Below are 14141 nucleotides of genomic sequence, written 5' to 3' on the forward strand. Positions count from 1 at the left end.
CATTTCAGGAGTGCAATAAACACAAATTTCTCATAACAGGTCTCAAATTGAACAAATACACCAAAAGGAGTCTTTAAATCAAACAGACCAGAACACTTACAGATCCCATTTATACACTTTATTTTTGCAAAAAACAAAAACATCATGCCATTATGCCGTCAGCACACAAGCTCCTCCCACTGCCTTGATCTTCTCTTCGGCCAGTCGGCTGAAGAACTTGGCCTTGACGATCACGGGCTGTTTGGGCAGCTTGCCTTTGCCCAGGACTTTGTAGTAGCCCTGTGAAGTTAAGAACATGACATTAGTGAAATCAGGTCATTACTGACTATATCTGCACAAGAACTATTACATTATCTGATGAACCCAAGCAAGCAATGAGGTCTTCAATTAACTACTGGCATGTATGAGCTGCTTTCAGTGAGACCGAGATCAGCACCAATGAATTTAGGTAGATCAGACCCCAAATCACAGTCACTTGCATTAAAGAATCCCCATACCATGTTTTAAATCTTCCACCGATTCAAATCTTAACAAAGTTTAATATTTTCAACTGCTAAATCAAGTGTGTTGCATATTATTCAAAGGACCAGGAACATCATTCTGCCAACATTACAGATGACACATTAACACCGCTACAGTGTCATAATTTAAGTGAGACCTCAAGATATTGCACATTTGCAGATTAACTACAAAAGTGAATCCTTGCAATGAGGGCCACTTGCCATCCTGGACAATTGCCCCTTTGACCAATTACTCAGGCTCACCTCATAAACTCAGATGTTCACAAAAATATAAACCTCTGATCATGTCCACCAGCATTCTGTCAATATTTATTTGCAATACTAATGCACATCAATGGGGCATGAAATAGTCACAATAATTGGACTTCCAGTACCACAGATATGATGTAGTGATATGAATTTGATGTAAAACAAATTGTCCATAGTATATCTTGCATGGCATGCAGATACTGTTATACTGGGTGTCAGCATGTTAAATTGAAATTATGTTTTGAAAATTATAACCAGATGAATAAAGGGATTCTTAACTATTTAAGAGGATATCCTATCAATCTAAACAATGGTGCAGAGAAGAATAACATTTCCAAGTCATTAAATGCAAATGATAGACTATGTTAATAACGAAGCAGCATCACCAAAAGTTTTGGATTAAGACAAATGCCAATTTTGCCAAACACTGTCAAAAGCTTAACTTCAAGGCCCCAGCTGCAACATCAACATTTTACGGCTAGTTTGGTGACAAAATGAACCACCCTGACATGTCAACAAATAAAACCAGCGGTGCCTTGGTGGGGTATCACAGACAGATGTGTAAATGGGGGCTATGATTCGGGCAGAAGCAGCAGGAAGAAGTATGTTAGAAAGCCTGGATTTTCATGTCCCACAAAAACACCAATACACAAAAAATACATCAGAAGAAACATTACTCCAAACACAACTTTCAATCCTTTATGCTTAACAAGCATAAATTGTAAGATTTGGGCCAACTCTCACTCTTCTTTATGGTAATGAAGGCAGAGCACCAAAAACAAATCAGTCAAGAAATAAGTGAATCTGCTTCTGCATGCAATTCCATCCCTGGAAACAGACACTTCACCACACTGGACACTTACAGCGCGCACAGCATCGATGATGGGGGCAGGTCCGTCTGGCTTCTTGCTGTAGTTGAGCCTGGTCTGCTCACTCACCAGCGTCCACAGCTTGTCCAGGTTGATGGTGGGGCAGTGGGCTGTGTTCCTCTTCAGGTGGTAGTGTCTCATACCCACCTTACCAAAGTAGCCCGGATGGCTGTGGAGACGCAGAGGAAGCCTCATTAGTCAACAGATTCATTCTAGCCACGAAATCCAGCCAGGAAATTATCCTTGCCAAAGGACAAATGTGGGCAAATACGTGTTTCTGGTTGGTGGGTTTGCTTAATACTTCAGCATGAAACATATTAGTCATAACTTGACTAATACAGGGTTTGAACCAAATTTGATGTGAATTTTTGGATAAAGCTTGAGTGTATATGAAGCCTAAGTCACTGACAACTTGTCCTACATTTAGCAGCCAAACTGTACCGGTGCTAATATAAAGCCACATTTATTATGCACCTCGGAATTGTAATTACATGTCTGTACAGTCCTGCTTTTTTTCAAGACTGCTCCCACTAGTTTTCATACTACAGCCACCTGCCATAACTACCTGCCTTTGTACCAAGCCCACATTTGGACATAAATTAGGGCTTGCTTTTTAGTGACTTGTGCAATTACTTTTGAGCCTCTGAAATGGGACTACAATGTATAAAACCGATTTTAATTCCTAAACGGATAATGCCATATTTTTGTTCAACTCAAATTAAAGCTGAAAGTCTTGATTACTCATATCCACTGTGGTGGTGTACAAGGGCAAAATTAAGAATATTGTGTCACAGTCCAAATATGTATGGACCTAACTGTACATAAAACCACAACAGCCAGCAAGCCAAGCCATGTTTAACACATGATCAAATGACATCTTCATAATGTTTGAGCTGTGAAGCAGTCAAAATGTGTGCTGTGAGAATCCTACTTGGGGGACCATTCTTTCAAATGTGCATGCTCACTGCTGAAGAAAAAAAAAACCTACACCACCAAGATCTTATGTGGAACTTGCAGGCCTGCCTGCTCCTCAGACACCTCTAAATACAACTACCACTGTTTTGATAACTTGAGTTTACATAAAAAATGCCCTATACACAGGAAAAAATTACATTTCAATATGCAAAAAATGTATGCAATCTCTACCTGCGTTTGATTACGTTAAAGTGTCCTGTACACAGTATTTATTTTTACACTTCATTTGGAGTCTCACTGCAGAACAAAACTCCATACTCCACAGTTACTGACTAATCATTTCACTGATGCTGCATGTTAGTGCAGCATCAGTGGTTAGCAGAACTGGTAGAGAGCTTAAAAACTGAATTGTGACTGTCCATGTGGCTGACGGACCCATCAAGAAGCCAGTCGGTGAGTAGGACCAGTTATTTTCTCTAAGAGAACTCTAGCACACCAAGACAATAACGTGTGTCAAGATGAGACTCTAGTCTCTACAGGAACATTCACCTGAACTAGCTCAGCACAAGATCTGCCACGCACCTACACTGGCATTGCATAGAGTACTAATGTCAGGCTGGAGCAAGCTACTGAGGAATCTCTGAAGCTTAACTCAGGTGCTGAAAACCCAGCTAATGCATCAAAAATCAAGGCAGACCTACTTACTCCTCTGACTATCACCCACACAAATGTTATAACTCCTTATAATAATTTACACATTATTGTCCATTAGTCCCAGGTGGCCTCTGGTTATTAACCTCAGTGCACATAAAAGACCTGAAATCATTTTTTTTTTTTTTTTTAAATAAATGAATCAATTTCAAGCAAAAGTAAAGATACTGGTTATGGAAAATAGATGATCTAAGGAATCTACTAGCATGTCATGATAGGCTGTCAGCAAGGGGCCAAAATATCATTCCAAAGTTAGACTAAATTTTGCCAAGAAAAACTGTCATTTTCAAGGGGGTCCACTGACCCCTTGATATCTGAATGAAAATGGGTTCTCTGGGCACCCACAGGTCTCCCCCTTGCAGACATGCCCACCTTGTGCTAATCCAATGCAGTTTGATGCAAAAACCATGCAGTGTTTTTGCATGCAGCACAAATGTGTTTTATTTGTGCTCTAAAATTGTGTATTCCTGCATGCATATTGGGGTCTAAACAGTCTTGGAGATGCATAAATTGGGTTTGACCAGAAAGCTACAACTCTTTTGGATTCAATGAGGCCAAGTTCATTCCTGTGTGACATCATAGCCCCCCATCATAGCCATTTCGTTGCTGTAAGACCATTTTTCGGAATTTGACATCAATTAAAAAACAAAACAAAATCACAATAAACCCCAATGTGAATACTTGAAGGACTGCAATACTTTTGCACATTGTCCCAGCCCTACTTATCAAACACTTTCTCACAAACACTGGAGGACAGGTGATCGCAGCAATCAGACATGAATGACATACACAGAACTTACTATTTGTCGAAGTTGATTCTGTGGTGATGCATACCACCAGCATTACCACGACCTCCAGGATGCTTTCTGTGCTTGCCTATGAGAAAGAAAACGGTCAAGCTAATTAGGGCTGATTCTACAGCAATAACAACGACTACACCATCAGGCTGGTAGCTGTCTACTTACCAACACGACCATGTCCGTGGCTGACGTGCCCTCGGAGCTTCCTGGTCTTGGTCTTCTTGGTAGGCTGTCAATATGAGTTTAATAGACATTAGCCGGGTGCCTACAGAAAGACACATCACCTGGGTAACTAGCTAGCTGACTGACTTTCCTGTAACTGGCGAGTGCTGCGAGGATTTTGAAGCACACTAGGCGTCACCTTGCTGATATAGCATCTAAAACACGACCATATAACATGTTTTCATTCAGCGAACATTCATTTCGATCTAACTCGCGTTATAAGCCCAACAAGAGCCCGTCAATGCTGGCTAACAGAGCAGCTAACTTACGTGCCGTCAAACCTGCTAGCAAGCTAGGAGGAGACTTAGCAGATCATGCAGTACTTCTGCATTTCTATTGTACTTCACCAGTGTCATTATGTGTTACGTATCGTTAAGACAAAACAGTTTCGTGCCGTGGCGGTAACAACATGTGGGTAAGTTCCCCAGCGACTGCAGGGCCTAGCCAAGGAGGGTTTTTACTCAGTACCGTCCTCCGATTTCTACAATGTTCACATCATTGTCACGGTCATACTGTGAAGTGACCGTTGGTGTGATAAGTTTACACTCAGAAATGCTCTCAAATGGTATTTTTTGGTACGAACATCAAAGGATGGACATAGATTTAACCAAATTGTACAGCACAGGGATACACGATAGCACCTACCATCTTGGAGGCTAGTTGAAAGAGGAACGTGATTTGGAAACCTCGCGGTTTTGTGCGAGGTTTGGAGTCTAAACAAGAAAGTGCAAAGAAATCTACAGCGACGCCCAGTGGAAGAAGGCGGACATTGGCTGAATTCATGCATACGACACTTTGGACTGAATCCTATCACTTTCATATGTAAAACAGGGACGTTAATGATAGGTACGATTTTGCATATACGTTTTTGACTTTCATTTATCCGGGGAAAGTTGACTGGCACACCTGGTCTTTATCAGCGCCACCCCTCTTCATGTGCATGCAGATTACACACATCCTCACCTCTGGGAGCTGTCTTAAACAACCATTGTTTTCTGTTTGTCATCTTTTGGTCACAACATTAGAGAACAAAACAATAGACATTATGATGATGACTTAAAATAAAATATCAAAGATGCTATCGTTTTTCATGTAGGTCAGTTAACACAGACCTATTTAGTGATGCATAAATGGACCCCAATGTAAGAATGCATTAGAGTCAGTACTTTTCAGGGATGTCTTACTGTGCCTTTACTTGAAAGCTTTGCAATAGGAAACAGGTCAAGACTGACAGAAATTAGTCTGATTTGCTGCTTTTTTCTGCATCATAAAGTTATCAAGTTATTGGTCCACGAGGCCCAGTATGTCCACATTTTTGTGATGCTATTTCTGCTCAAACACATTTCATTTAAAAACTGATTTGCATGGGCTTCAGTGGGATTGTTAGGCAAAGCTAAAGTCAACATCACAGCCTGGCACTTCTCATTGGTCAGAATTACACGGCATGACATGCTTCCTGAGATCTGAGATCATTTTAACATTTTGACAGAAAGGAAACTTCCATGACTGCAAGGAATAGAAAGATTTTCTATACCTTGTGCTCCTCTCTAGAAGGCATTTGACCTAATGGAGCATGTACACTGCAGAATAGATTACTGTTGCAACACATTTTACCATACATGAAATAAAACTGTAAATTTTTTCATGTATGGTAATTTGGTAATTGTAAAAATGTTTCTTTATTTCTCACAGTCTTGCAACTGGAGTTCAGATAGTTACTGTGATCTGAAACAATAATAATAATAACACATGACATGATTAGTTGTAAAACGTATCTCTATGTTATGTAATTCTCTTGCTTATAATGGCTCACAGTGTGTAGTAGTGATATATCAGGAGGTGGAAAAGGTTGGCCCTCTACTGCTTCCCTCCACCAATCAAATCCTTTTGTCCCCCTTGACACTGGACACATGGAAAAGCACCGTCCCTCTCCCCCTCACTTCACATCCACTTGCAGATGCATCTACTTGTCTTTTCAAAAGCAGACATCTTGTTTTTTTTTTTTTTTCATTGCTTACATTCACATTCAGGTAAGGCATAATTAGGGAGCTGCTGCTGAAACTAATAGCTGGAAGTTGATTTTGTTATGTAACTAATTATTGTATAGGATTGTCATTTTTTATCTAGCAGCCACAGTGTGCCATTGATATTTGTTTGACTATAGTAGGTGCAGTTTTAATGCATTCTCATCTGTCAAAGCTATCTTTAATCTTAATCTCACCACTTGATTGTGTTCAGAACCTCTGTTTGTTTTGATGATTTTACTTTGGCTGTAACACTTAGGACTCAGGAGATTTCTTGCTCTGTGCCTTTTCTTCTTTTCTTTACCCCAAGAGGCCTGATCTCCTGGAGATGGCAGAATTGCCCCACAGACGCCATGGCAACTTCCCCCACAGGCGAGCCATGCTGTTGCCGTGGCAAGCCAAGTGTGGAGTACAGCTGGCACTGGAGGCCACGCCATCTGAGACCAGCCCATACGTGGCAACCGCAGCAGCAGAGCCGAACCTTCCTGATGAACAGGTAATTCACAGAAAGAGACTTAATGAGAGACTTGATGATAGAAGAGGGGGATATCATGACAGCTGGATAAGGTTTACAGGGTGAGTGGGAAGACACTGTCGATGAGAAAAAAGAGTGCAACATATTGATATTTCATTTGATTATTATTTGCATTTCATGTGTTCATCACATTTGTATGCAAATGTCTTGACTTGACAGCAGACACAATGTAATGACTTCTGACTGAATTTCTGTGGCACTAATTGGCTGTTTCTTTGCATAGATCAGCAGAACTAGATTCAAAAGGATGGAAATGGAGCCAAACATATCTTTTATTTCAAAGAACAAAGCGGCCCCTCTGACATCTGAAAAACTGCAAACACATCCAGCCCTCCCAGATAAAGGGATAGCAGCTTTACTGAAGAGAATAAGGTAAAACAAATGAAACAAATGGCAGTATGAGGATTATGTTTTCAGAAGAAACAAAAAAGTTGATTATTATAATTAACTGGTTGGAAAATAACACCATTCAATTTTGAGTTATACTTTAGAATTATTTAATACTATATATACTTTAATACTATTTGCATTGCCAGCCAGCCACTACATTAAATAAGTATGCGTGCACATACATGATCATATAAAAACACTCTATTGTTTTCATATATGTGCATATTTAAATTACACATATATGTTCAACATAAATAAATATGACTTTATGATACTTACATGATAATGTTTTTCTAGCATGTCGGAATATATGCTCATATATTTCTGTATATGAACTTTATTTCTAACGGTCAGTGATGAAATGTAAAAGACTTTCCACTAAAGGTAAAATGTTTATTGCATTCGTTGAGATACTGTCCTGCCCAGTATCTTATTAATATACTGTTCTTATGTATGCTATCATACAGGGTTCACCCAGAGGCCCGGAGGATTCTGGGTAATTCCTGCATAGCCATAGTATGCCTGGAACGTCTTAGGACCAAAGTGTCCCGTCCTCCGTCTGTTCCCTTGTTGCCTCTTCAGCCAGTGGTGTCTTTGGTCCGCCTGCCATGCCAAACACATGTCAAACTCCATAATGCAGATTCCTCTTTAGATCACGGTCAACAGGTAAAGACGCTATTATCTCAACACATTCATCTTTGTCCAGACAACATATGACACACTGCAAAAATTCAAAATCTTACCAAGAGTATTTGTCTTATTTCAAGTCAAAATGTCTTATTTCAAGTCAAAATATCTCATTACACTTAAAATAAGACATGATCAGCTCAGAAATAACTTGTCTTTAGACAATTTTCACTTGTTTCAAGTGAAAATTTACTTGAAACAAGTAAAAATTTGCTAGAAACAAGAAACATTCTGCCAATGGAACAAGCAAATATTTACTTGTGACACAAGTGAACAAGTAAAAATTTGCTTGTTCCATTGGCAGAATTTGTTTCTTGTTTCAAGCTAATTTTCACTTGAAACAAGTGAAAATTGTCTAAAGACAAGTTATTTCTGAGCTGATCATGTCTTATTTTAAGTGTAATGAGATATTTTGACTAGAAATAAGACATTTTGACTTGAAATAAGACAAATAATCTTGGTAAGATTTGACTTTTTGCAGTGCAGAAGATTAACATAAATCATACAGTATTTTCCTTTAAGTGTTATTTTTCTTTGTTCTGTCTCTCTTATACTTCCGTGTAAATTTTCTGTGCCTTCAGAACGGATCAAATCAAAGTGAGCCAGACATTGTGGAGATCAGAGAGGCAGCCTCTCCATCTAAATCAGCAGGCTCCCCTGATCTGAGCCAGCTAGAAACAACAGCAGCATCCTGGACAGAGCCGTACTGCCCTGACAGCTCACCCTCTACAGCACAAGAACCAGAACAGGACTCGGGTTTTGATTGCGAATCTAACCCAGATCCACCTTACATCCTGCTTGAATCTGGATCTGAATGGGATCCGGATGTGAAAACCGATTCAGAACCATTTTATTTGGACCCGGACCCGGAGCAGAATATAGTGATTGAGGTGGATCCTGACCTGGAATTGCCTCTGCCTGAGTCAGAGAACACATCTCTGGAGCTGCATGACAAATCTGAACCTGGATGTGAGGAGGATGTTGTATGTGTGGGCGACAGTGGAGATCAAAGTGGGCGCTGCTCACCGACCCAGCAGGAGTGTGTTGTGTCCACCCAGCAGCCTGACAGCAGAGCTGGGACTCAGGACATGGAGAGTGAGGATTTCTGTGCTGTGTGTCTGAATGGAGGAGACCTGCTCTGCTGTGATCGCTGCCCCAAGGTTTACCACTTAGCCTGCCACATACCTCCTCTCACCAGCTTCCCACTGTAAGTATGTGCATCAGAAGGCAGGATGTTTTTCAGCTTTATGTTTTTCAACTTTTAAAAGGCACATAGGATCATGTATCCCTGTGAAGGCAACAGGTTGGCAAGACATCCTTTCATCTTCATCATGCACTTGCACATCTGAGCGAAACACTGAAAACAGCAGAAAACTGAAAGACCATGCCTCTGCCAGACACTCTGTCAAAGGACCTGGATGCAGACACAGGGAGCAGTTTTTGTTGAGCCAGAAATACTTTATTGGGTCAGTTGCAGCTGTTAAATTCTCAAGAGAAGAATGTATGTAAGCATAAGTGAAATTATAAGAAATAAAGAAATAAGAGGCAGGATCTATAAAACTATGTGCATTAGAAATGTGTAAAAAACAAAAAAAGTGCATTGTACAGAAACATATGCATTATTTCTACTTTGTGCATAAATGGTACTTTGTAAAAAGCTGTTTAGGTCTACTAAGATCTACTAGATTGCTTTCTTTCAGATGCTCCTGAAGAGAATTCTGCTTTTTCATTTACCTTTGTGTGATTTTTCTTTGTGTGTCTTTACTTATACCAGCCACAAAAGACAGCCCTGTTGGCCCTAAATGACAGTGAGACATCACTGTTTGAAGGAATTCTTTATCCAGAAATCACACAACCCACCATGGAATGACTTCTTCTTAATGGCTGCTTGTGTGGGAATAGTAGAAAAAAAAACTCTTTTGGCTCAACCATTGTAGTCCATTGTATTTTAGATGTAAATTTTGATTCATCCCCTCCTGTGCACTGAGACAATCTCCTGCCAGTGACCATACCTAACACCAAAGCTTCGTTTGAGCAAAATACAGTAAATCTGCAGGGTTTCAAGTAGGTGGGGTGAAGATGATTTCTATTGCAGTCAGAATTTTTAGCTGAAAAAATTATTGTATTTTTGCATAAAAATCATGCCTCATAGCCTGCGTCAAAACCACAAGTTTACTCTACATGGCTATAATGAAGAGCCAGAGTGAAAATGTACCGTTTGATGTTAAAACTGTATTGTAACAGAAGCCATCTATGTCCAACAGGGGTGACTGGGTGTGTACGCTGTGCAGAAGTGACCAGGAGCCTGTGGAGGCCTATGACTGTGAGAGCATGAACTCCTCTGGGGCGGTCAAGGCTCCGTACACACTGTCCAATCAGGAGCAGAGGGTGAGACACAGAGATTGGGTGTGCTGCTCTATGACTGTTATCATTCAAAAAAAAAAAAAAAAAAAAAAAACATGTACAAAAACACATTCTGTGTATTTCTCACTGACATATACATATTTTTGACATTACAGAATGGGTTCTGATGGACCAAAGTGTATAATACAAAACAAAACAATACAATACAAAATAATACAGTATAGTGTATGCCACCTCTGAATTCAAGTAAGACAAATTATAACACCAAAAATGCAGTGATATGGCTTTTTTCTGCTACATCAATGAATTACATGTTCAGCTTACACTCTGTCATTGGCATGATTTTTCTTTTCTTTTCTTTTCTTTTCTTTTCTTTTCTTTCCCTTTCATGCACACATGCTTGCTGGTTCATGATTTAGCTCACTGAGTGTGTGTGTGTATGTGTGTGTGTGTTTCCTACTGCAGAGGTGTGAGAAGCTGACTCTGCTGCTGTCGTGCCACATGCTCAGCACTCCGTTCCATGAGCCTGTCAGCCCCCTGGTTAGTCCAACAGGTTTCTATTAAAGTATATAAACACAACATTGCATGCTGCATTAATATTATATGTCATAATGACTAGCCTGCAATGCTCTCTTTGTTTTACTGTGCTGTAAACCAAAGAGAGCAAAAGAAATACAAAAAGAAGCTATCAGCTGGACTTAGTGGAAGGCCTGCACTACTGGCTTACAATTCATCTGAGCATAAATACAGAAAAACACTCAGATTCATGAAGAAAGTGTTCCAGTTCATTGTCATAACAAGAGTGAGTGATGTGGAGATGATGACATTCTGCATGATGTTGCTCTGACAGTATCTCTGTGAAAATGCTCCAGGCTCGTAACTACTACCAGATCATTAAGAAGCCCATGGACTTGTCAGTGATCCGGAGGAAACTGGACAAGAGCAACACTCTTCACTACTTCACCGCCGAGCAGTTTGTGGATGACGTCCTGCTGATGTTCAAAAACTGTGCCACGTTCAATTATGTAAGTTGTCATAAGGATTCTGGAATTTGAGAATACTGAGTGGATTTCGTGCCTTAATCGAATTACTAGTTTAATTTAATTACTTCATCACAGCCCATGGGAATCAGCTCCACATGTAGAGGCAAACTGGACCCAAATGGATGCATTTACTTTTGGTATTTTGTAGTTTGCGTGGTAGACTGTGGGATTGAGCTGTGTGTGTGACAAACATAAATCTGAAGTGATGACTTTCATGAAATGTAGAGCTATGCATTTTCTGGGTTTTGACAAACACACTAATTGGCCCGAGGGGACGCTATAATTGTAGGTCTGATTTTCAAATTTTAAAAGGCTCTAACTCTCGCAGCAGCTAACATGAAACTTGCCACACACACACACACACACACACACAAGCACACATTATCACAGCCATTTTTGCTCTGACTTCATAATTATAACTTGAAATAGAAGCAATCCAGATGCCAGAATAAAAATGTTGCCATTTTACACTCAAAAACATGTTGCATATCAACAGTTAGACTTATAGCCAGTGTGATGGAACCTGCATCAATGTCACGTGATTGTTAACATTACAGGTGCATGAGTGTTAGCTCATGTTACCTCATTAGTTACTTTAGCCAGTTTTGTATGCCATAAGATTTTGTGCAGTTTTGATAAAACTTGGGGGGGATGATGCATTTCAAGTCAGTGTTGTAGCATGTACAGAAATTTCAATTGTTAATTGGCATGATGGAGCACTGTAATTAAAGGTAAAAAATTTCAAACTTCAGAGAGTCATAACTGCTGCACCACCGCTATGATATTAATTAATCTTGTTAGGATGATGCATCTTGTTAGTTATTGGCTTGTGTCAATCACAGTGGACGATGTATATTGCCAGATGCATGAGGTTTGCCACATGAGACAATGACATTACGACTTAATTTGGATGATGACAAAAAAAATTACATTTTTCTGTCATTGGTAACTTGACCTAACACAAGTCTAAGTAGGAGTTACATTCAGTGAAAATGCAGGTAAACAATATTATGTATGGGATACCTAGAGTTAGAGATGCTGGCTCCTGAGTCCTGGCTTGGGAAATCTCAGAGGGGAGGATTAATTTAAAAAACTCTAGCTTCCCTTTCAACTGTCGAAAAGCCTATAAGCAAAGAGACCACAGTTGTATGGATGAGTGTATGTGTGTGAAAGGGAAGGACGATGCCACTTGCCAAGCTTCCCTGGATAAATTAAGAATACATCTTCTCTTTCTGTTTTCCATGCATCTCCCTCTGCTGTGTAGCCGGACTCAGAAATGGCTCAGGCTGGTCGTAACCTGGAAGTTTTTTTCCTGAGCAAACTGAGCGAGGTTTTCCCTGAGCAGACGTTCCCAACAGCCAACCAGGACAGAATGGACAGAGCTCGCATGCAGTGGCTCAGCAGGAAGAGGAGGGAAAACTACAGGAAGAAGAAATGTGCATTTAAAGGGAAAAAATATTACCTGTGATTGGTTGACAATATGTACAGATTTGTGTATTTTTTAGCATCAGAATAAAGTAGCGTTTAATATCATATGTAGTTCATCATCAAATTAATGGAAAACAGGTATAGCTGAGGTATTTCACTCCAAAATTAGACATCACCCATTTGGAAAACACTGACTCCAGCTTTTACAAAATGAATGCTGAGATGAATTGAAATCACATTTAAAAGTTAGTTATCATCACATCCTGATAAGTTTCAGATAGGAACTTTTTTTTTTCTTTCTTTTTTTTCTTTTCCAAAAGTTGGACATGGTATTTTGGGATGAAAACTTTCAACTGAAAGTTAATCACGTTATTTTAACTTTCTGAAAGATGTTGTTCATTGTTAGCATCTCCTTAAATGTGGAACCTGTTTGATGTGTCTTTCTCAAGTCAAAGGATTAAGCATTTCCCCTGGCTGTTTAACAGAGTGAAACATGAGGGGACTAGTTCGACACATGTGAACCCCAATTTTTGTGTTCCTCATATATTCATATGCATTGTATTCTGTGTGATGTGGCCTACAGTTTACCTCAGTACTGAGGGAAACTTTGGACCTTATTAAATGTCCAAACTTGGTGTATAAGTCTAAACTGATACAGGTTTCATGAATGCTGTCCAAAATATGTGGGGGCAACCTCACACCAGGATTAGTACTTAACATACCAAATTTTTCCTTCAAAGTAACAGCCCTTAATCACCATTGGAGCCTGAAAGGGCCTCACAATAACCACATTTTGAAAGAATAAATGAAAGAGACCCTAACCTTGGACCCCAAAAAGAACACGAAAAACCTCAACAGGAATAAATAATACTAATACTAATACTACTACTACTAATAATAATAATAATAAGCTGCACATCAAATAACACAAACTCCTCAAATTAATCTTTATCCTGAAGACTGGACTCTCGGGTCCTGAACCTCATGTTGAGAAGCTGTTGTATGAGCTGAGATGTACAGTATGAAGGAAAATCATGTATTCTCTAGTATCATTTATTTTCAAGTGGAGTATGTGGATAGGATGCTTTTCAAGCCTGAAATCGGTGCCTGCTAACCATCAAAATGCTGTTTTAATCTGACTTGTCAATCCACTGCTGCTTCACCAGGTGATTCTTAAAACATTTTAAATATCAAAAGGAGCTAAAAAAAAAAAAAAAAAAAATGAAGTTTCAAGACTTGATATGAGATGAAATTAGCTTTTGGACACAGTTTTTACATTGTGGTAATTAGCAACCAGTAATAAGTAGGTCAAGGATGAGGCTCACTGTACATTGAAAAAAGAAATCCTGTAATCCTGTAGTGGTTGTGTAGCAATAAGAGAGA

General features: G+C 39.5%; 2 protein-coding genes and 1 non-coding gene across 6 annotated transcripts; 1 reads left to right on the forward strand and 2 right to left on the reverse strand.

Annotated features, from left to right (window-relative positions):
- Positions 1 to 103: 103 nt before the first annotated feature.
- Positions 104 to 5085, reverse strand: rpl27a (ribosomal protein L27a). The gene is made up of 5 exons (XM_030054414.1): positions 4933 to 5085; positions 4231 to 4294; positions 4066 to 4141; positions 1634 to 1808; positions 104 to 279 (listed from the first exon to the last, which is right to left on the reverse strand). The coding sequence occupies exons 1-5, from the start codon at positions 5068 to 5070 to the stop codon at positions 151 to 153; spliced, it is 582 nt and encodes a 193-aa protein (XP_029910274.1). The 5' UTR covers positions 5071 to 5085; the 3' UTR covers positions 104 to 150.
- On the reverse strand, positions 2961 to 3091 carry LOC115361341 (small nucleolar RNA SNORA3/SNORA45 family). The gene has a single exon (XR_003928413.1). It is a non-coding gene; the product is annotated as a small nucleolar RNA SNORA3/SNORA45 family (small nucleolar RNA).
- LOC115361116 (tripartite motif-containing protein 66-like) lies at positions 4355 to 13330 on the forward strand. 4 transcript variants are annotated; one of them, XM_030054411.1, is made up of 9 exons: positions 4355 to 4702; positions 6622 to 6807; positions 7070 to 7218; positions 7704 to 7902; positions 8505 to 9130; positions 10188 to 10311; positions 10753 to 10827; positions 11160 to 11312; positions 12595 to 13330. In XM_030054411.1, the coding sequence occupies exons 1-9, from the start codon at positions 4697 to 4699 to the stop codon at positions 12796 to 12798; spliced, it is 1722 nt and encodes a 573-aa protein (XP_029910271.1). In that variant the 5' UTR covers positions 4355 to 4696; the 3' UTR covers positions 12799 to 13330. The 4 variants fall into 4 exon arrangements, with proteins under 4 accessions (XP_029910271.1, XP_029910270.1, XP_029910273.1 ...); XM_030054410.1 differs by having other exon boundaries at positions 7075 to 7218; XM_030054413.1 differs by lacking the exon at positions 4355 to 4702 and adding an exon at positions 4904 to 5133 and having other exon boundaries at positions 6624 to 6807.
- Positions 13331 to 14141: the final 811 nt, after the last annotated feature.

Source organism: Myripristis murdjan, chromosome 6 (genome assembly GCF_902150065.1).
Source record: "Myripristis murdjan chromosome 6, fMyrMur1.1, whole genome shotgun sequence".
Lineage (NCBI taxonomy): Eukaryota > Metazoa > Chordata > Actinopteri > Holocentriformes > Holocentridae > Myripristis > Myripristis murdjan.